The 24,386-nt window shown below is 44.2% G+C and overlaps 1 protein-coding gene across 1 annotated transcript in view; it reads right to left on the bottom strand.

Moving 5' to 3' along the window:
• The window catches only part of LOC110494842 (synapsin-2), a 278,300-nt gene extending 256,766 nt beyond the window's left edge, over positions 1–21,534 (bottom strand). Inside the window, exon 1 of the mRNA XM_036950994.1 lies at positions 20,580–21,534. Within this exon, the coding sequence (XP_036806889.1) occupies positions 20,580–20,983 (404 nt within the window). The 5' untranslated portion in view covers positions 20,984–21,534. The remainder of the gene's footprint in view (positions 1–20,579) is intronic.
• Positions 21,535–24,386: the final 2,852 nt, after the last annotated feature.

Below are 24,386 nucleotides of genomic sequence, written 5' to 3'. Positions count from 1 at the left end.
CAGCTGGAAGTAACACATTCATCTGTACAACCAATAGTACGCAAGTATAAACACCATGGGACCATACAGCCGTCATACCGCTCAGGAGTGAGACACATTCTGTCTCCTAGAGATGAACGTACTTTGTAGCGGAAAGTCCAAATCAATCCTAGAACAGCAGCAAAAGACCTTGTCAAGATTCTGGAGGAAACAGGTACAAAAGTATCTGTATCCACAGTAAAACAAGTCCTATATCGACATAACCTGAAAGGCCGCTCAGCAAGGAAGAAGCCACTGCTTCAAACCCTCCATAAAAAAAGCCAGACTACGGTTTGCAACTGCACATTGGGACAAACATCGTACTTTTTGGAGAAATGCCCTCTGGTCTGATGAAGCAAAAGTAGAACTGTTTGGCCATAATGACCATTGTTATGTTTGTAGGAAAAAGGGGGAGGCTTGCAAGCCGAAAAACACCATCCCAACCGTGAAGCACGGGGGTGGCAGCATCATGTTGTGGAGGTGCTTTGCTGCAGGAGGGACTGGTGCACTTCACAAAATAGTTTGCATCATGAGGGAGGAAAATTATGTGGATATATTGAAGAAACATCTCAAGACATCAGTCAGGAAGTTAAAGCTTGGTCACAAATGGGTCTTACAAATGAACAATGACCCCGAGCATACTTCCAAAGTTGTGGCAAAATGGCTTAAGGACAACAAAGTCAAGGTATTGGAGTGGCCATCACAAAGCCCTGACCTCAACCCTATAGAAAATTTGTGGGCAGAACTGAAAAAGCGTGTGCGAGCAAGGAGGTCTACAAACCCGACTCAGTTACACCAGCTCTGTCAGGAGGAATGGGAAGTGGGAAGTTTGTGGAAGGCTACTCAAAATGTTTGACCCATGTTAAACAATTTTAAAGACACTCATTTAATGTTTGGTAGCATGTGAGCATCTGACCTTCTGGGAATGTGATGAAAGAAATAAAAGCTCCAATAAATTGTTCTCTCTACTACTATTCTGACATTTCACATTCTTAAAATAAAGTGATGATCCTAAGACAGGCAATTTTTACTAGGATTAAATGTCAGGAATTGTGAAACTTAGTTTAAATGTATTTGGCTAAGGTGTATGTAAACTTCCGACTTCAACTATATACAGTATATAATACAAATTGAGGTGAGGGCGATGGAAATGCATTTGGCGGTTATCTGTTTCTGTTCTGTGAGTGGCACTGTGTGCTCTTTTCGAAGAATGGGTCGGGGGTGGTCTGCCGGGGATTGGGATGAAAACCCAGCTCGGGATGAGGGGTTTTAGCAGATGAAAATGTGGGGAAAAATTGGAGGTTTACTTAGGGAAACGCAAATATTCATGGTACAGCTATATAGACACTCAATCATCATGTCACTTTTTAATGGTATGTTTACAAACATATATTTTGATAAACAGAATTGAATCTTGTCTCATTATGGTAAGTGGTGAAATAAGAATAGCCAGTTATAATTGTAATGGCTTAGCAGATAATAAGAAAAGTCGATCAGTATATACCTGGCTAAAAGAGAAGGAATATAATATCTATTGTTTACAGGAAACTTATTTATCAACTCTACAAGCAACACCAGACTCTATTATTATGGTGGGATATTTTAATACGGATTTAAATACCTCTATGGACCGTAAAGGAAATCACACTACAAACTATCACCCACAGGCACTTAAGGAAATCATGAATGTCATGGATATATTGGAATTAGTGGTATATGGAGGCTTAAATACCCTGACTTAGTGAGATATACTGTATATGGCAGAGGCTTAATCAAGCTAGTCATCTTGATTACTTTCTTATGTCATTCTCTCTGGCAACAAAAGATAGTGTTGATAGGGGACAGAATGCGGTCGGATCATCACATAATTGGCAAATACAGAATATCCACATGAGCGAGGATATTGGAAATTTAATCAGCCTACTGGATGATAACTTGTTTATAACTAGGATTGAAGAATTGATAACTGATTTTTTTCCGACAAAACATACGTACAGCAGATACACTTATTGTATGGGACACTTTTAAATGTGCCTTTGGAGGCCATGCAATTCAGTACTCATCTATAAAACAAAATCAATTTAGATCAAAAGAGTCCATATTAACAAAGGAAGCAGTACAGTTAGATAAACTGTGGTACAGTTTGGTACAGAGTAATTTAAAGGAAAAACAAAAATAAATGGGTTAGGAACTTATTCAAGAAAGATCCAGTGTTATATATTCTAAAAATAAATCAAACTGGATGGAATTTAGGGTAAAAAATGCCCAAATTTGGAAATGGTACCAAAAAAAATGTATTGAAACTTGAAACAAATGATGGATTCACAGAGGAAGTACTTTAAGAATATGTTTTAATTTCAGTCTCCTCCATCTCCACTAACCGAAGCTAATTGTATGGATTTCCCAATTAATAATGTAAAGTTAACATATGTACTAGAGGTCGATTAATTAGGGCTGATTTAACGTTTTCATAACAATCGGAAATCTGTATTTTTAGACACCGATTTGGACGATATTTTTAAATTTAAAATGTAGAATTTTTTTTAAATGTATTTTTTTAACCTTTATTTAATTAACTAGGCAAGTCAGTTAAGAACACCTTATTTTCAATGACGGCCTAGGAACGGTGGGTTAACTGCCTTGTTCAGGGGCAGAACGACAGATTTTTACCTTGTCAGCTCGGGGATTCAATCTTGCAACCTTACAGTTAACTTGTCCAACGCTATAACCACCTGCCTTACATTGCACTTCACGAGCAGCCTGCCTGTTTTGCGAATGCAATAAGAAGCCAAGGTAAGTTGCTAGCTAGCATTAAACTTATCTTATAAAAAACAATCAATCAATCATAATCACTAGTTAACTACACATGGTTGACGATATTACTAGTTTATCTAGCTTGTCCTGCGTTGCATATAATCGATGCGGTGCGTATTTGCGAAAAAGGACTGTCGTTGCTCCAATGTGTACCTAACCATAAACATCAATGCCTTTCTTAAAATCATATATATTTTTACACCTGCACATTTAGTTGTAATATTGCCTGCTAACATGACTCGTTGCGAAATGTGTGACCTGGCTCATTGCGAACTGTGTGAAGACTATTTCTTCCTAACAAAGACAGCCAACTCCAGGGCTGGATGGCATACCAGTGAAATTATACCAAGCTTTTTTTGATATACTCAGAGGACCATTATTAGCATGTTTTAACCACTCCTATATAAACGGTAGATTTTTGGACATGCAACAAGGTCTGATTTAATTTTTAAATAGGTTTTGTCGTGCCCACTTCACGACTGTCTTGGTGTGCTCAGTTTGTTATATCTGGAGTACTTCTCCTGTCCTATTCGGTGTCCTGTGTGAATCTAAGTGTGCGTTCTCTAATTCTCTCCTTCTCTCTTTCTTTCTCTCTCTTGGAGGACCTGAGCCCTAGGACCATGCCCCAGGACTACCTGACATGATGACTCCTTGCTGTCCCCAGTCCACCTGGCCGTGCTGCTGCTCCAGTTTCAACTGTTCTGCCTTATTATTATTATTCGACCATGCTGGTCATTTATGAACATTTGAACATCTTGGCCATGTTCTGTTATAATCTCCACCCGGCACAGCCAGAAGAGGACTGACCACCCCACATAGCCTGGTTCCTCTCTAGGTTTCTTCCTAGGTTTTGGCCTTTCTAGGGAGTTTTTCCTAGCCACCGTGCTTCTACACCTGCATTGCTTGCTGTTTGGGGTTTTAGGCTGGGTTTCTGTACAGCACTTTGAGATATCAGCTGATGTACGAAGGGCTATATAAATAAATTTGATTTGATTTGATTTGATTTGGTTTGATTTGCTTGGATCATGTTAGTTTGTTGGTGATGTTGACACCAAGGAACTTGAAGCTCTCAACCTGCTCCACTGCAGCCCCATTGATGAGAATGGGGGCGTGCTCAGTCTTCTTTTTCCTGTAGTCCACAATCATCTAATTTGTCTTGATCATGTTGAGGGAGAGGTTGTTGTCCTTGCACACGGCCAGGTCTCTGACCTCCTCCCTATAGGCTGTCTCGTTGTTGTCGGTGATCAGGCCTACCACTGTTGTGTCATCGGCAAATTTAATAAGGATGGTGTTGGAGTCATGCCTGGTCATGCAGTCATGAGCGAACAGGGAGTACAGGAGGGGGCTGAGCACGCATCCTTGAGGGGCACCTGTGTTGAGGATCAGCATGGCGGATGTGTTGTTACCTACCCTTACAACCTGGGGGCGGCCCTTCAGGAAGTCCAGGATCCAGTTGCAAAGGGAGGTGTTTATTCCCAGGGTCCTTAGATTATTAATGAGCTTTGACGGCACTATGGTCTGGCCCAGGAGTGTGAAGGTGAACGGAAAGGCTCTGGAGCAACGAACCGCCCTTGCTGCCTGGCCGGTTCCCCTCTTTCCACTGGGATTCTCTGCCTCTAACCCTATTACAGGGGCTGAGTCACTGGCTTACTAGGGCTCTTTCATACCGTCCCTAGGAGGGGTGCGTCACTTGAGTGGGTTGAGTCACTGATGTGATCTTCTTGTCTGGGTTGGCGCGCCCACTTGGGTTGTGCCGTGGCGGAGATCTTTGTGGGCTATACTCGGCATTGTCTCAGAATGGTAAGTTGGTGGTTGAAGAGATCCCTCTAGTGGTGTGGGGGCTGTGCTTTGGCAAAGTGGGTGGGGTTATATCCTTCCTGTTTGGCCCTGTCCGGGGGTGTCATCGGACGGGGCAACAGTGTCTCCTGACCCCTCCTGTCTCAGCCTTCAGTATTTATGCTGCAGTAGTTCATGTGTCGGGGCTAGGGTCAGTTTGTTATATGTGGAGTACTTCTCCTGTCCTATCCGGTGTCCTGTGTGAATTTAAGTATGCTCTCTCTAATTATCTCTTTCTCTCTTTCTTTCTCTCTCTCTCTCTCTCTCGGAGGACCTGAGCCCTAGGACCATGCCTCAGGGCTACCTGGCATGATGACTCCTTGCTGTCCCCAGTCCACCTGGCCGTGCTGCATCTCCAGTTTCAACTGTTCTGCCTGTGATTATTATTATTCTGTTATAATCTCCACCCGGCACAGCCAGAAGAGGACTGGCCACCCCACATAGCCTGGTTCCTCTCTCGGTTTCTTCCTATGTTTTGGCCTTTCTAGGGAGTTTTTCCTAGCCACCGTGCTTCTACACCTGCATTGCTTGCTGTTTAGGGTTTTAGGTTGGGTTTCTGTACAGCACTTTGAGATATCAGCTGATGTATGAAGGGCTATATAAATACATTTGATTTGGTGTTGAACGCTGACCTGTAGTCAATGAATAGCATTCTCACATAGGTGTTCCTTTTGTCCAGGTGGGAAAGGGCAGTGTTGAGTGCAATAGAGATTGCATCATCTGTGAATCTGTTGTGGTGGTATGCAAATTGGAGTGGGTCTAGGGTTTCTGGGATCATGGTGTTGTGAGCCATGACCAGCCTTTCAAAGCACTTCATGGCCACCGATGTGAGTGCTACGGGTCGGAAGTCATTTATGCAGGTTACCTTAGTGTTCTTGGGCACAGGCACTATGGTGGTCTGCTTAAAACATGTTGGTATTACAGACTCGGAGAGGTTGAACATGTCAGTGAAGACACTTGCCAGTTGGTCAGCGCATGCTCGCAGTATATGTCCTGGTAATCCTTCTATCCCTGCGGCCTTGTGAATGTTGACCGGTCTAAAGGTCTTACTCACATCGGCTGCGGAGAGCATGATCACACAATCTTCCGGTAGAGCTGGTGCATAGAAGTAGTTTAGCTCGTCTTGTAGGCTCGTGTCATAGGGTAGCTCTCGGCTGTGCGTCCCTTTGTAGTTTGTAATGGTTTGCATGACCTGCCAGATTCAAAGAGCGTCAGAGCCGTTGTAGTAGTATGACTCGATTTTGGTCCTTTATTGACGCTTTGCCTGTTTGGTTCATCGGAGGGCATAGCAGGATTTCTTATAAGCTCCCGGGTTAGAGTCCCACTCCTTGAAAGCGGCAGCTCTAGCCTTTAGCTCAGTGCGGATGCTGCCTGTTATCCATCGCTTCTGGTTGGGGTATGTACGTACGGTCACTGTGGGGACGACGTCATCGATGCACTTATTGATGGAGCCTATGATAGATGTGACATACTCCTCAATGCCATTGGAAGAATCCCGGAACATGTTCCAGTCTGTGCTAGCAAAACAGTCCTGTAGCTTCGCATCTGCTTCATCTGACCACTTTTTTTTATTGAACTAGTCACTGATGCTTCCTGCTTTAATTTTTGCTTGTAACTAGGAATCAGGAGGATGGAATTATGGTCAGATGTGTAAAATGGAGAGAGAGCTTTGTATTTGTCTCTGTGTGTGGAGTACACGTGGTCCAGAGTTGTATTTTTCCTCTGGTGGCACATTTAACATGCTAATAGGAATTTGGTCAAACTAATTCAAGTTTCCCTGCATTAAAGTCCCCGGCTACTAGGAGCGCCGCCTCTGGGTGACCATTTAACTGTTTGCTTATGGCAGAATACAGCTCATTCAGTGATATCTTAGTGCCAACCTCTGACTGAGGTGGTATGTAAACATAAGAATAATACAGATTAACTCTCTCGGTAGGTAGTGTGGTCTACAGCTTATCATAATATACTCTACCTCAGGCGAGCAATATCTCGAGACTTCCTTAGATCTAGTGCACCAGCTGTTATTTACAAAAATACATAGTCCACCGCCCCTTGTCTTACCAGACGCCGCTGTCTATCCTGCCGGTACATCGTATAACCAGCCAGTTGTATGTTGATATTGTCGTCGTTCAGCCACGACTCCGTGAAGAATAAGATGTTAGTTTTAAATGTCCCATTGGTAGTTTAATCTTCCACGTCGTCGATTTCATTGTCCAAAGATTGCACGTTTGCTAGCAGAATTGAGGGAAGTGGGGATTTATTCGATCGCCTCCTACTCCTCAGAAGGCAGCCCGCTCTCCGGCCCCTCCTTCTCCGCCTCCTCTTCACGCAGATTACTGGGGTCGGGGCCTGTTCCCGAGGGAACCGTATATCCTCGGGCTCGTCACTGTCGTGGAAGAAGAAAAAGGATTCTGCTAGTCCGCTGTGAGGAATCGCAGTCCTAATGTCTAGACATTATTTTCAGTCATAAGAGATGCTAGCGGCAACATTATGTACAAAATAAGTAAGTAAATAAGCTACAAACAAGGCAGATCAATAAAAAAAAACACATCAGTTGGGGGCATGTAAAACGTCTGCCTTCTGGTCAGGCGCCATCTTACAGTTCTGTAGTAATTTTCACCTCCCCCCACACAGGTCTGCTGTAACTTTCACACCTTCACACAGTTCTGTTTTTACTTTCATATCTTCACAGTTCTGTTTACGTCTTCACAGACTTCTCCTGTCATTTTCACACAATTCTGCTGTATACTTCAGACCTTCACACAGATCTGCTGCCACCTTCTCACAGATCTGCTGTCACCTTCACACAGTTTTGCTGTCACCTTCACACAGTTTTGCTGTCACCTTCACACCTTCATACAGTTCTGCTGCTTACTTCACATGTTCACACAGTTCTGCCTACATATTCACACAGTTCTGCTGTCACCTTCACACAGTTCTGCTGTCACCTTCACACAGTTCTGCTGTCACCTTCACACATTTCTGCTGTCAACTTCTGCTAAGGCAGCAGCAGCTACTTTTACTGGGGTCCAGCAACATTAAGACAGTTATATACACAATAAAAAAGATTACCTGACATTACATTTCATAACGCTGTCTGTAGCTTATGTGGGGCGGCAGGGTAGCCTAGTGGTTAGAGAGTTGGACTAATAACCGAAAGGTTTCATGTTCAAATCCCCGAGCTGACAAGGTACAAATCTGTCATTCTGCCCCTGAACAGGCAGCTAGCCAACTGTTCCTAGGCCGTCATTGAAAATAAGAATTTGTTCTTAACTGACTTGTCAAATTAGATTTAAAAAATGCCTACCCAGGTACAAATCTCAGCTTTATTGTAACACAGTACAATCTTTGAAATTATTGCATGTAGAGGCTTCTCTGCCTGATACCAAGCATGGAAATGTAATGTTAACTTATTAACTATTTACCATAGAATGATGATAACATGTGTTTGCTCCAAAGCATGATGTGGAGAGGAACATTGAATATTGCAGTTGACATTCTGTTGTGCATTACGTTTTACACATTCATCCAAAAAGATGGCGGTGCAGATGGAAACATAACAGTGGGAACTCCAAAAGCCATTTCATATTCGAATGACGCATGCTAATATTTCTATAGCAAAGGTGTCACTCCCTCTTTCTCCCTCCCTCCCTCGCTCCCTGTTTCTCCATCCCTCCCTCCCTCCCTCCGTCTCTCTCTCTCCCTCACCCTTTTTCGCTCACTCTCTGATAACATCATGGCGCAGTGGACTGGAGTAGAGTAGCCCTGAGGAGGTCATGTGACGTTGTCTCAGACTGATGCAGCACGTGTCACTACTCTGGGCGTCAGGCAGCCGTTTCCCGGGCAACAGAACAGAGTGTGGAACCCCACGGCCTCTTTTCACTTCCCATCAGCGTCTGTTCATTGTGTGTGTGTACTGAGAGTCAATGTCATTACAGAGCAAGGTAGAACAGAGCACTGAGTACTCTCTCTCCGCTTTGTCTCACTAGCAGGAGGAAATGTGATTATTTACCCAGCAGGTCTTGCAGCTCAGAGGCAAATTGTGTTGTGTCCTCCGGTTAATCAGCGTTCTTTAATACCTAAAATAGATTCCTGTCATTTCATATGAAACTCAGGGATGGTTTTATATTTGAGAGGGATCTGAAAAAACAACAGGGACACAGAGCTGGTACATGATGTCACATACCACTGTGTTTCACAGTGTAACATAATGTGACATCTCTGGGTTTCGTAATGTGACATTACTGTGTAGCATAATGTGACATCAATGTTTCACGGTGTAACATAATGTGACATATTACTGTGTTCCACTGTGAAGCATAATGTGACATATTACTGTGTTCCACTGTGTAGCATAATGTGACATATTACTGTGTTCCACTGTGTAGCATAATGTGACATCTGTTTCACGGTGTAACATAATGTGACATATTACTGTGTTCCACTGTGTAGCATAATGTGACATATTACTGTGTTCCACTGTGTAGCATAATGTGACATCTCTGTTTCACGGTGTAACATAATGTGACATCTCTGTTTCACGGTGTAACATAATGTGACATCTCTGTTTCACTGTGTAGCATAATGTGACATCTCTGTTCCACGGTGTAACATAATGTGACATATTACTGTGTTCCACTGTGTAGCATAATGTGACATATTACTGTGGTCCACTGTGTAGCATAATGTGACATCTCTGTTCCACGGTGTAACATAATGTGACATATTACTGTGTTCCACTGTGTAGCATAATGTGACATATTACTGTGGTCCACTGTGTAGCATAATGTGACATCTCTGTTTCACGGTGTAACATAATGTGACATATTACTGTGTTCCACTGTGTAGCATAATGTGTTGGAATTATCCCTCTAACCACATGGCATTATTGCATCAAAAATAATATGGCATTCATTCATAATACTGCAAATTCCAAAATGAAACTAAAAGATCAGGTTGGTGTAACATGATGTGACATATCACTGTGTTTCAGCATGTAATACGACTGTGTTCTACTTTGTAACATAACGTGAATAAGATGATGATTGAACGATTGATTACCTGAATGCAATGGGAAGGCCTGAGAATACCTTGGTGAATGTTGCTCTTAGTGTACCAGTGTTTAAGGGTGACCCACTAGACTACAGGTTCTTTGCACGTGTCTTTGAACATACTATTGAAGGCAGTACCGAGCAATTCACCATGGGGCAACCCAGAGATCGATTCCGCAGTTGCCAACATATGGAGGCCGACAGAAGTTATAGGGGCCTCCAATTAGGGTTGAAGATTCCGAATCCTTACAAGCCTTTGCAGTTTCTCTCACTGGATGCCTCAACACTATGAATAAGCTCCAATATGTGACCGACCTGCTCGATTCAGTCTTATGTATTTTTTAAAAACTTTTCTTTACGTTGGATAAAAGTAGAGACTCAGAGCTAGAAAATAGTATGTAATTTACTGCAGTTGAGGAACAATTGGAAAGTCATTCTGCTTTGAAAGTTGATAAACCTGTAATTCTACTTTTGAGAAAATGTCCCTTGAATAATTTGGTACACCTAGTGGAGAGCTCTTCTTTGTCTACAATTATTCAGTATCGTTAACACCCTCTTAAGGATTCACAGGAGGCCTTTGCTAAACAGAGTGAGTACAGTAGTGTACTAAACAACCAAAGATTTCAAGACTAAAGGCTAGTTTATGCTACGTCCATTGAGATGTCTGTATACAGTTGTCGCAGTGACATCATTAACATTATATTGTTGTCCCACATCAAAATTGTCGTTATGAAAAATCATAAACACAAAAAGGACAGGCTGCATGACATCAGCAGCCTGGTGGTACAAAATGGCATAACTGGTGTGTTTTAACACCAATAAACCTATTCGTTTAAAAATGTATTTAATATGTCAATCTAGAAAATCAGGTAATTAAAAGCAACTTTCTAAACAAAGTTTTGATTCGTATCTAGCTTGTAAGCTATCTAGCTAATGCTAAAGTAGCTGGCTAGGTAGTTAAAATATTGACCATATCATATACAGTTGAAGTTCGAAGTTTACATACACTTAGGTTGGAGTCATTAAAACTTGTTTTTCAACCACTCCAAGCATCCTCTGTATAACAGGACATCTCTCTATCCTCCTCATAATATAATATTGTATCGGTATTTATTAGAGAGGGGTAAAGAAAGATTTTGTTCGGGCGCCAGGCAGGTATTAACCATGCCGAAAGGAAAAGAGTAGAATAGAGAGAGTACCACTACCAGACCCACACACATCATCAGAAGAGACTGCCTAGAGTGTAGCCTGTTTACCAGATAGCCAGTGGAGGGAAAAGAGAATACACACCATATAAAACCCACATCACAGCACAGGGGTAACCCCGACAAGAATACCTCATACAATAATACTAATACTAATAATGGCAGAGCAATTCATCAGCAACTTCATACAAGAACGAACCCAGTCATCAACAGAGGATTTGCAATAATCTGTATTATTTTCTAGTGGATGAGTGCAGAGGGTATGTTCATCGACACAACAAAGGCCTTAAAAATGTCCACAGTCTTCTCGGCCACATGTCATTAGTACACCTCACCTCAATACAGTTCACATAACAATACACAACTTGCAAGCAACCTCCCTTTTAACAAAAATGTCCATCAAAATACTTCTGGCAGGGCAATAATAGTCCAGCTCTAATGAACTTCAATGGGAAGGGCATTTGAAGAATAGAGAGTCTGTTGCAGGGTAAAGCACTGGAACGAGAGGGAAGAGAAAGAGAGAGAAAAAGAGAAATCTTAGCTGTGGTCTTCAGGCCTGCCGGTGTACTGTCTGACTGTCCGATGGTTTGTTGGTTTGTATGTTAAAGCTTCGCAACAATGTTGCTACTAATCCATGCGATCCATAACGCGCGGTCCCAAACAAAAACAACCACGATCTAAAGCAATCACACCGATAATTGAGTTAAATACTTTATAGACTACAAACGCTGAAAACAAACAAAACGTCTGCAGCACAGCACACACAATCAAACTGTCGTGCCACCCAAGAGCCCCTCCCAAAAGAGCTGAATGAGCTCTCTTTATTTCCTCCTTCCTTACTGCTCATGCGCTCTTAAAGTGGCAGTGCACGGTGAAGGCTCCGTGCAGATTTCGCCACACTCCCCCCCTCATGAAAAAACAATGCCTGTAGAAACAGAGAGGATGCAGGCTTTGACAGGTTCATGTTCCTGCTACACAAAACCAGGGAAGTCCTCCTCATCAGAGTCCTCCACGAAGAGGTCCTGCAGGTGTTGCTTTTGCCTGCGATCCAGCTCTTCTGCCGTTTGGTAGCAGGGCTTTAGGTCAACAACATGCACTGTCCTGACATCTTCCCCAGTGTCCTCCAAACAGACCAAGTAGTTCACTGGTCCCAACTGCTGCACTACACGGTATGGACCTTTTCATCTCGAAGCTAGCTTGGCAGTGAACTTCTTAGATGCCTTTGACAGATGATGTGAACGTACCCAGACACGAGACTGGGGTGGAAAACACACGTCTCGTCTATGTTTGTCATAGTTTCTCAGCTGTCGTTGTTTGGCTTTGGTTTTGCTGGCCTCCACTCTGGCTAGCAAGGTGTGGTGGTGTTGTACGGCATCAAACGCTGGGCAGTCAGGTGAAACATTCAAACTTTCCAAGACCCTGTCCATCGGACCTTTTAGTGGTCTTCCCAGGTGGAGTTCGGTGGGAGTGACCCCAGAAGTCTCCTGCACGGCAGAGTTCAGTGCAAAGCGAAATTCTGGAAGATGCTGATCCCAACTTGTGTGCTGATCCCCCACGAATGAAGAAATCATCCCTTTCAGGGTTCGGTTTACCCTCTCGGTCAGGTTGGTCTGAGGATGATAGGCTGTGGTCAACTTGGCAATTACACCCCAGTAGGTACAGAGCTCTTTGTAGATTCCTGATATGAACTGCGGACCTCGGTCAGAGAGGATTTGGTCTGGAATCCCGAATCTGGTAAAGACCTCCCTTCTCAGAATTAGAGCAATGGCTGATGCAGTGGCTTTGCGGAGGGGAAACAACTCCACCCAGTGTGTGTAGTAGTCCACTACCACTAATAAAAATTCCTTCCGCGTCCCCCGGCTGGGAGGAAAAGGTCCCATGAGGTCAATTCCCAACATTTCATTTGGATGGTTCACCACGGTCTGCTGCATTTTCCCGGCAGGTCTGCCAATGTCTGGTTTGTATTTCTGGCAGACTTCACACTGCTGTACAAACTTCTGGGTATCAACCCACATGCCTGGCCAGTAAACCACCTCTTGTAGTCTTCAATAAGTTTTAAAAACTCCAAGATGGCCACTCATGGGATTGGCATGATAAGCTTGGATTATCTGGTCACTCAATGTAGAGGGAATGAAGACGCGATAATGGGTGCTGTGTATTCCATCTCCTCTTGGAGTTTTTCGATACACTTTATCCTGAATTATACTATACTTATCACTGAAGCGACTCTTGGAGTCTTCTTCAGACAGACTCTTGTGGATCGCCATGATAGCAGCATCCTTCTGCTGTGCTCTCCATACACTCTCATCATCCAGAGGAAAGGAATCATCCAGACATTTAGCGGTAGTATAAGTACTGCACAAGGGAGGACAAACATTGACAGTCTCTGTAATCCAAGAAAGGGCATCTGGTACAACGTTCAGTTTTCCTTTGCGATACTCAATGATGAAGTCAAACTTCTGCAGTCTGATAGACCAGCGAATAAGACGGCTGTTGGTCTTGCTTGATGCCAGAACCCACTGCAGAGCAGCATGGTCTGTGACAACGGTGAAGATCTTTGCCTCCAAGTAGTAGCTCCATTTCTCCAAAGCCCAGACCACAGCGAGGCACTCCCTTTCAGTCGTTGAATAATTCCTCTCGGTGGAATTAAGGGTGCGACTTGCATAGGCAAGAACTTCTTCTGTTCCAAGTCCTGTTTGTTGAGTCAAGACTGCTCCAAGTCCTGTTTGACTTGCATCCGTGTACACAATGAAATGAGCATTCAGGTTAGGATGTCCAAGGACTGGAGGAGTAATTAGACTGTTTTTGAGTGCTTCAAATGCACCTTGGCATGCAGGGGTCCATTGGAATTTCACACCTTTCTTCTTAAGGTGGTTGAGGGGTTCGGCTACCTTTGAAAAATCAAGCACAAACCTGTGGTACCATCCAGCCATACCCAGAAACCGCTAAACAGCCTTGAGGGATGTGGGAATTGGGAATTCCTGGACGGCTGCAACTTTGGCTGGATCTGCATAGATACCTTCAGCATTAACCACATGATCAAGGAACTTGAGTTCTGGCAGTCAGAAACGACACTTCTTCAAGTTCAAGGTCAAACCTGCAGCCTTAAGTCTGTCAAAGACGGACTGAATGTCTTGCAGATGATCCGCGACAGAGGAGGAGTAGATTATGATGTCATCCAGATACACAAGACAATTTCTACCCCTCAAATCTCCCAGGACAGTCTCCATCAACCGTTGGAAGGTTGCTGGAGCATTCTTCAAACCAAAAGGCATGATTTTGAAGGAGTACAAACCAGCAGGGGTGACAAAGGCAGTCTTGTCCTGACTAGCGGGATCCATTGACACCTGCCAATAGCCACTGTTCAGATCCAGATTACTAAAGATGGATGCTCCTGCCAGAGATTCCAGTATGTCATTTATGTTTGGTAGAGGGTAGGCATCGCTTTCTGTTATGGCATTCGGCTTCCTGTAGTCCACACAGAATCGATATCCACCATCTTTCTTAGGAATCAGGACAACCGGAGAAGCCCATCCAGAAAAAGAAGGTTCCACAATTCCATTCTCCAATATGCTTTTGAGCTGTTCATTGAGAATTTCCAGTTTGGTGGGGGACAGCCTGTAAGGACGCTGCTTAATGGGGATCTCATGCCGGGTATAGATTTTGTGTTTGAAGACGGTTGTACGGCCGAGTGTAAGAGTACAAACCTCACTGTTCATGTCCAACATCTGGGAGAGCTGCCACCTTTCATCATCCGACAGACATGCCTGTTCCACCGCTTGTTTGATGTAGAAATCAGCATCAGGTTTGCTTTTGCCCTCGGATAGAAGGGGGGGTACGGCGGTAATCAGGGTGATAGTTGGGTTCTCAGACTTCACTGGTGGAACATGTTTTTGTCTTTGTCTCTTTATATTTTCTCTGTCTCTGACTTGACCTTGTCTGGACTCTGCATAATGTAGCAGGCTCCAACCTGAAATCAGTGCATTACCAGGTTGAAATGGATGAGGCTGGGAATAGTCAGATTGTAGCCGATAGGAGGGTTCGGACATAGAGATGGTCAGTCCACTGAAGAACAGGAAGTCTAGGCCAAGGACTACAGCAAATGCAAGGCTTGAATCTGCAAGAATTGCCACAGGAAGGTTAATAGTCTCACCATGCAGTTTTATTATTATACTAATCCAGCCCAAGGGGGTGGTAGGTTCTCCATTGGCCAAGTACAATGGTCCCTCCTCCCATGTTCGTAGCTCCTCATGAGGTAATGCCATGTTCTGCCACAGGGCCTCTTGCATCAGGGTGTAAGATGCCCCTGTGTCGATTATGGCCTTCCCTCTCCAGTTCCTAACAGTCAGAGGAACCAATAGTTGTTGCGGAATAGGAATAAGACCGCTAGCTGTGCTGTCTAAAGGCTTCATGGTGGGCATTAAGGCTGACCCATTTGTATGCAAGCCACCACGCCTGTCTAGACTTTCAGTCTTCGGTCCTTTCTGACCTTTTCCTGAATCCTGACGCTGGACATAGAGCGGGCAAGAATCTGGAGGATGTTGAACTTTACACCTCCAACACACAACTGGACATTTGTCCTGGATCTTGGGTACAAATATCTGAGACAGTTTAGCCCCAGGAGAGTTATGGGTATACTGGGATGAGGGAACAGGGTTTTTAGTTTGGAGGTGGTGCTTCCAGTCCTTCTCAAACTGAGTCCCAAGACGCACCAGATCATCCAGATTTTGCACACGTTCTCGAAGTTGACTAGCAAGGCGGGGAACCATGTTCTTAAGAAGGAGTTTGACCATCTCCTGCTCAGTAATGTCAGCCTTCCATCTCCTACATAGAACTCGATAGGAGAAGGCAAAGTCCCGTATTGGCTCTGCTTCACCCTGGACTCTGTTACGAACACCTTCCGCCAGTTCATCCCCATAGTCTTCTGAGAGGAAGGCTAAGAGGAATATTTTTTGAAACTCCTCCCAGGTTGACACATGTTCACGGGATATCTCCCACCAGTCTCTTGCTGTACCATGGAGAACACTGCGGAGGGTGGCAAGAACCTCCAAGTCAGTAAGGGGCCGGATTGAAAGAAAATCATTACACTTCGATAAGAAAAACAGTGGATCAACATCATCTTCTGGACTGCCAAAAGTGGGGAAAAGTAGTTTAATAGGGAGGGAGCGCTCTAGAGGAGGCATGACAGTGGCAGTGGGAGTTCTGTCAGTACAGGTGCATCAAAGCTGGGACCGAGAGACTGAAAAACAGCTTCTATCTCAAGGCCATCAGACTGTTAAACAGCCACCACTAACACTGACACTGACTCAACTCCAGCCACTTTAATAATGGGAATTGATGGGAAATGACGTAAATATATCACTAGCCACTTTAAACAATGCTACCTTATATAAATGTTACTTACCCTACATTATTCATCTCATATGCATACGTATATACTGTACTCTATATCATCGACGGTATCCTTATGTAATACATGTATCACTAGCCACTTTATACTATACTATGCCACTTTGTTTACATACTCATCTCATTTGTACATACTGTACTCGATACCATCTACTGTATCTTGCCTATGCTGCTCTGTACCATCACTCATTCATATATCCTTATGTACATATTCTTTATCCCCTTACACTGTGTACAAGACAGTAGTTTTGGAATTGTTAGTTAGATTACTTGTTATTACTGCATTGTCGGAACTAGAAGCACAAGCATTTCGCTACACTCGCACTAACATCTGCTAACCATGTGTATGTGACAAATAAAATTTGATTTGATTTGATTTGATTTGATTTCTGTTGTTTAACAGTATCTTCAGAGGGGTTTTTGTAGTGCTACCTGTTCCTATTCCATTACTGGCCAAGCCAGTGGCAGAGGTAAAACCCGAGGGAGGTGCAGAAGATTTGTCCAGAAGGGAAAAGCACTGCATTACCTCCTGGTGCAGCCCTTCCAGTTGAAGGTCTGTGGCCTTCTGTGCTTTTTACATCTCATTAATGGTGTCCTTTTGAGTCTGTTCAATCAAAAATCGTAGTTCCCCTGTGAGAGAGTTCTTCATGTCCTCCATAACTTCCTTCAGATAAGAACACACTCCCTTCACAAGAGAGGCTGACTCCTCTGCTCTCTGTTTTTGTTCGTCCTCAAGAAAGATTATGACTTGATGATGGTTAGTTTCCATTTGTGTTTTGAACCGGTGCAGTTTTCCTTGAATATCCTGCTTCAGAGAATCTTGTAAATATTTCTGTCTCTGAACAATTTGTTGTTGGTTTTCCTCCATTTGACAGGGAAGGTAATCCAACCTCCTCTGCACATCTGTCTGATGAGCCTCCGCACATTCACTGAGTTTGCGAATGGCATTCTCCTGCATTGTCAAACTATGATTGGTGTGTGTCCATTGATGTTCCAGTTGTCCAGTGATCACAGAGACACCTCTCCCAGTCTCTCTGGACAGGGTAACCAGAAGGGTTTGAGGGGAGGGTAATGGTGGAGATGTTATAGGTGAGCCAGAAGCCTGGGGATTAGGGTCAGTGCTATCCAACTCCATTAGTTAATCAAGTCCTTCCACAATGAAAGAATCCCGAACATGATTACCATCAGGTGTGTCCACATTGACACAGTATGGGGTTCCAACAAAAGACATGATTCAACCTTGTGTGGATGGTGTCATGGGTGTTTCTCTTCAAGTCCCTGTTTGGGTGCCAATTCTGTAGCGGTATTTATTAGAGAGGGGTAAAGAAAGATTTTGTTCGGGCGCCAGGCAGGTATTAACCATGCCGAAAGGAAAAGAGTAGAATAGAGAGAGTACCACTACCAGACCCACATCACAGCACAGGGGTAACCCCAACAATAATACCTCATACAATAATACTAATACTAATAATGGCAGAGCAATTCAACAGCAACTTCATACAAGAACGAACCCAGTCATCAACAGAGGATTTGCAATAATCTGTATTATTTTCTAGTGGATGAGTGCAGAGGGTATGAATGTGAGGGGTGTTCATCGACACAACAAAGGCCTTAAAAATGTCCACAGTCTTCTCGGCCACATGTCATTAGTACACCTCACCTCAATACAGTTCACATAACAATACACAACTTGCAAGCAACCTCCCTTTTAACAAAAATGTCCATCAAAATACTTCTGGCAGGGCAATAATAGTCCAGCTCTAATGAACTTCAATGGGAAGGGCATTTGAAGAATAGAGAGTCTGTTGCAGGGTAAAGCACTGGAACGAGAGGGAAGAGAAAGAGAGAGAAAAAGAGAAATCTTAGCTGTGGTCTTCAGGCCTGCCGGTGTACTGTCTGACTGTCCGATGGTTTGTTGGTTTGTATGTTAAAGCTTCGCAACAATGTTGCTACTAATCCATGCGATCCATAACGTGCGGTTCCAAACAAAAACAACCACGATCTAAAGCGATCACACCGATGATTGAGTTAAATACTTTATAGACTACAAATGCTGAAAACAAAGAAAACTTCTGCAGCACAGCACACACAATCAAACTGTCGCGCCACCCAAGAGCCCCTCCCCAAAGAGCTGAATGAGCTCTCTTTATTTCCTCCTTCCTTACTGCTCATGCGCTCTTAAAGTGGCAGTGCACGGTGAAGGCTCCGTGCAGATTTCGCCACAACATCTCTCTATCCTCTTTATAACATTAAATCTCTCTATCCTCTTTATAAGACAGCATGTCTCTATCCCCTTTATAACACAGCATGTCTCTATCCTCTTTATAACACAGCATGTCTCTATGCCCTTTATAACACAGCATGTCTCTATCCTCTTTATAACACAGCATGTCTCTATCCTCTTTATAACTATAGAGGGTAGTGCATACGGCCCAGTACATCACTGGGACTAAGCTTCCTGCCATCCAGGACCTCTACACCAGGCGGTGTCAGAGGAAGGCCCTAAAAATTGTCTCTACTACCACATGGCAAGTGGTACCGGAGTGCCAAGTCTAGGACAAAAAGGCTTCTCAACCGTTTTTACCCCCAAGCCATAAGACTCCTGAACATGTAATAAATTGACTACCCGGACTATTTGCATTGTGTGCCCCCTCCAACCCCTCTTTGTACGCTGCTGCTACTCTCTGTTTATCATGTATGCATAGTCACTTTAACTATACATTCATGTACATACTACCTCAATTGGGCCGTCAACCAGTGCTCCCGCACATTGGCTAACCGGGCTATCTGCATTGTTCTATAACATAACATATCTCTATCCTCTTCATAATATAACACATCTCTTTATCCTTTTTATAAAATAACATCTCTCTATCCTCTTTATAACATTACAGAACATATATCTATCCTCTTTATAACACATCTCTCTATCCTCTTTATAATATAGCATCTCTCTATCCTCTTTATAATATAGCATCTCTCTATCCTCTTTATAATATAGCATCTCTCTATCCTCTTTAAAATATAGCATCTCTCTATCCTCTTTATAATATAGCATCTCTCTATGCTCTTTATAATATAGCATCTCTCTATGCTCTTTATAATATAGCATCTCTCTATGCTCTTTATAATATAGCATCTCTCTATGCTCCTTATAATATAGCATCTCTCTATCCTCTTTATAATATAGCATCTCTCTATGCTCCTTATAATATAGCATCTCTCTATCCTCTTTATAATATAGCATCTCTCTATGCTCCTTATAATATAGCATCTCTCTATCCTCTTTATAATATAGCATCTCTCTATTCTCTTTATAATATAGCATCTCTCTATCCTCTTTATAATATAGCATCTCTCTATCCTCTTTATAATATAGCATCTCTCTATCCTCTTTATAATATAGTATCGCTCTATGCTCTTTATTACATAACTTGTCTCTATGCTCTTTATTACATAACTTGTCTCTATGCTCTTTATTACATAACTTCTCTACCCTCTTTATCACATAGCATCTCTCTATGCTCTATATCACACAGCATCTCTCTATGCTCTTTAACAGAACATCTCTCTGTCCTCTTTATAACAGAACATCTCTTTATAACAGAACATCTCTCTATCCTCTTTATAACAGAACATCTCTTTACAACAGAACATCTCTCTATCCTCTTCATAACATCTCTCTGTCCTCTTTATAACATAACATGTCTCTATCCTTAACATCCCTCTTAGCCCAGAGCTAGCAGGGGGCTGTTGATTCCCAGGGAATAGAGTGGTAGCTGTGTGTTGAAATAGTATAACCATCTGACTATCAAGCTTCAAACACTGATTTCAATATGGGAAAAGGGAAAAGGAAATAGGATGTATGCATGTAATAGAATATCATTGTCAATGCTCAGTGCTCACACACCTCAGATGCATCTTGTGCAGTCATATTTTACTGTTGTCCAACCTAATCCTAAATCAATCCAACCTGATCCTGCAGCTCACCAATGAGAACTGACATTACATTTCCATTTCAGACATTTAGCACACTCTAATTCAGAGCAACTTACATTAAGACAGTTATGACAACAAACCCAACTCCAACATCAATCTGAGTGTGTATTCTGATCCATACGGTTATCCCTATGCCCTAAGCCCTGTGCAGGTTCCTACTGCCCTATTGGAATCCACCCTGACTGTTCTCATATAGCTAACAGGATGAGCTGATTTGTTGAGTCATGCCGTCCAGGTGTCCACTCACCACACGTACTGCTGCTCGTCGATGACCAGCAGTATCTTAAATCTCATGGAGACATGACCAGGCCCGGGTGCTGGGTTCTGATCCACCAAGCCAGCTGACACTGCTGTTTGTTTTACCACATTAGTGATGGAACTCAGAGAGGTCAGGGAGCTGAAGAACCCAGAGCCTGAAGAAGGGGCCGGGGCTGGGGAAGCCTGGGCAGGCTGGGGCCCACACTCTGGAGCTGGGGGGGCAGCATTGGGAGCTGGTGCTGGAACTTGTCCTGGGGATGTGGCTGGGACTCCTGGGGTGGCTGTAGAGGGGGGAGGCGGTGGAGGGTCAGATCTCTGGAGGTCTGTCATGTAGCCATTAGGAAGATTAGCTATAAAGCTGCTGTCAGACAACCGGCGACGTAGGAAATTCATGGTAGCGGTTGAGAGAGAGCTGACAGAGAAATTTGAGAGAGAGAGCTAGTCGGATGGAGAGAGCTTTGCAAGTGGAGTGGAGAGCTATCGGATGGTCGGATGGAGAAAGCTGTACTATCGAAGTAGAGCTATGTATGAGGGTTGTTGCTGCTAGAGGATCCTGGAGAGCTGGATGAGGCTCCTGCACGGTGTGGTGGTGTAGCAGAGGCTCTAGTCCAGTCTTCTAGCTCTCCACACCACAAAGAAGAGATGCTTGTTTCCCCCTCCGAGCTTCACCAGCTTCTCCTATGGAGTGTTGTGGTGTGTTTTTGTGAGTGCAGGGTGTGTATGTGGTGATGCTGTCCCTCGATAAGGTACTGGTGGTATCCTGCTACTCTGCCTGTCCCCATCAGCGACAGAAACCCGAATGCCTGCAAGAGATGATTTCACTCTGCCTCTCGTCCTCTTTCTGCTTCTCTCTCTCTCTCTGTAGCTCTGCTCTCTCCTCTGCCTCTCTCTCTCTCTGCCTCTCTCTCTGCCTCTCCTCCACCTCTCTCCTGCACCTCTCTCTCTCTCTCTGCCTCTCCTGCACCTCTCGCTCTCTCCTCCACCACCTATATCTCTCTCTCTTTCTCAATTTCTCTCCTCCGCCTCTTTCTCCTCCACCACCTCTCGCTCTCTCACTCTCTCTCAATCTCTCCTCCTTTCTCTCTCTCTGCTAATCTATCTCTCCTCTATGTAGTATGTATGGTGGTTGGTTGTCCCCCTCCCCCTCTCTCAATTGTATTCAATTCTATCTCTCCCCCCCCTCTATCTCTCTTCCTCTCTGTAGTATGTATGGTGGTTGGCTTTTCCCCTCCCCCTCTCTCTCAATTCATTTCAATTCTCCTTCTCTCTCAATCTCTCTCCTTCTCTCTCTCTCTCTGCCGCTCTATCTCTATTCCTCTCTGTAATATGTATTCTGGTTTGCTGTCCCCCTCCCCCTCTCCCTCATCATAGTTATGTGACGCAGCTCTGTGTACTGCAGCCTCTGAAGTGTTAGGGTTACAGGGAGGGAGGCTTAGTGTATAGTAGTGTGGCTTCTGAAAGGGTTTCCAGTCAATGTGAATGTGTATAGAGAGGGAGGTGCAGTGTTACTTACGCACAGACTCCACTCTACTCTGCTGTGACGGCTTCCCTCTCTGTCTCACTCCCTATTCCTCCCCCTCTTCTTCTTTTAGCCTCATAATAAACATGAAAGCCTTTGGAAAGCCTCCTGTCTGGGTTGCCCCCCCCACCCTTGGGTTGTGCCGTGGCAGAGGTCTTTGTGGGCTATACTCAGCCTTGTCTCAGGATGGTAAGTTGGTGGTTGAAGAGATCCCTCTAGTGGTGTGGGGGCTGTGCTTTGGCAAGGTGGGTGGGGTTATATCCTTCCTGTTTGGCCCTGTCCGGGGGTGTCCTCGGATGGGGCCACAGTGTCTCCTGACCCCTCCTGTCTCAGCCTCCAGTATTTATGCTGCAGTAGTTTATGTGTCGGGGGGCTAGGGTCAGTTTGTTATATCTGGAGTACTTCTCCTGTCCTATTCGGTGTCCTGTGTGAATCTAAGTGTGCGTTCTCTAATTCTCTCCTTCTCTCTTTCTTTCTCTCTCTCGGAGGACCTGAGCCCTAGGACCATGCCCCAGGACTACCTGACATGATGACTCCTTGCTGTCCCCAGTCCACCTGGCCGTGCTGCTGCTCCAGTTTCAACTGTTCTGCCTTATTATTATTCGACCATGCTGGTCATTTATGAACATTTGAACATCTTGGCCATGTTCTGTTATAATCTCCACCCGGCACAGCCAGAAGAGGACTGGCCATCCCACATATGCTCTCTCTAATTTTCTCTTTCTTTCTCTCTCTCGGAGGACCTGAGCCCTAGGACCATGCCCCACTACTACCTGACATGATGACTCCTTGCTGTCCCCAGTCCACCTGACCGTGCTGCTGCTCAAGTTTCAACTGTTCTGCCTTATTATTATTCGACCATGCTGGTCATTTATGAACATTTGAACATCTTGGCCATGTTCTGTTATAATCTCCACCCGGCACAGCCAGAAGAGGACTGGCCACCCCACATAGCCTGGTTCCTCTCTAGGTTTCTTCCTAGGTTTTGGCCTTTCTAGGGAGTTTTTCCTAGCCACCGTGCTTCTACACCTGCATTGCTTGCTGTTTGGGGTTTTAGGCTGGGTTTCTGTACAGCACTTTGAGATATCAGCTGATGTACGAAGGGCTATATAAATACATTTGATTTGATTTGATTTGATTTGGAAACAGTGGTAGGCTGAATTTTATTTTTGGGGGGGATGGTTTGTCCTCGGGGTTTCACCTGCCATATCAGTTCTGTTATACTTACAGACATTATTTGAACAGTTTTAGAATCTTTAGTGTTTTCTATCAAATTCTACCAATTATATGCATATCCTGGCTTCTGGGCCTGAGTAACAGGCAGTTTGCTTTGGGCACGCTTTTCATCCGGACATCAAAATACTGCCCCCTAGCCCGAAGAGGTTAAGGGTTAGAGTTTGGGGTAGGGTTAGGGGTTAGGGGGTTGGGGTTAGGGTTAGGTTTTTGTTTAAGGAATCCACAAGGTCAATCTGATACCTTCAAGCTAATTCAGAGACCGGGGGGAGGGTTGTACTTCGCTTGCAGAATAGGGGAGTTAGGTTTAGCGGTTAGGGGTTAGGGTTGGGATTGGAGTTAGGGTTAGGGGGGGGAGTTAGGGGGGGGACAAATTCTTAATACAGAATAGGGTTAGGTTTTTGTTTGTTAAGGTTATAGGGTTGGGGTTAGGGTTGGGGGTTAGGGGGGGTTAGGGTTGGGGTTAGTGGTTAGGGTTGGGGTTAGGGGTTAGGGGTTAAAGGTTTAGGGTTAGGGTTTGTTTCTGGTTCCTAGTTTTGAGTCGATTGATCCACTTCCATCTCTGACACGTGGATGCCGAAGGGGGGGAAGCGGAATGGGTGCACTCCACAGCATTGAAGCGCGAGCCAGGGGGGTCCAGATGCACCCGGCCAAAGTTGTAGACCTCATGGTTGCCCAATTGTAGAAATTCCCTGGGGTACTTTGGTTGGGCATAAAACAGTCCATCCGTAGGGTTAAGGTTAGGGTTAGGGTTAGGGCTAGGTTTCTAGTTTTGAGTTGGTTGATCCACTTCCATCTCTGACACATGGAAGCAGAAGGGGGGGAAGGGGAATGGGTTAGGGTTGGGTTAGGGTTGGGTTTGGGTTTGGGGGTTAGGGTTAGGGTTGGGTTTGGGGGTTAGGATTAGGGGTTAGGGTTAAGGGTTAGGGTTAAGGGTTAGGGTTAGGGGTTAGGGTTATGATAAATTCTGTTTTTGAGGTTTTTCACCTTGCGTTGCACTGCACCTATTGTGATCTCTGTTATTGTTTCCATTCTGGGTTTATT

The sequence above is a fragment of the Oncorhynchus mykiss genome, chromosome 17 (genome assembly GCF_013265735.2).
Source record: "Oncorhynchus mykiss isolate Arlee chromosome 17, USDA_OmykA_1.1, whole genome shotgun sequence".
Classification (NCBI taxonomy): Eukaryota; Metazoa; Chordata; class Actinopteri; order Salmoniformes; family Salmonidae; genus Oncorhynchus; species Oncorhynchus mykiss.
This window is presented reverse-complemented; position numbering and strand designations above follow the sequence as displayed.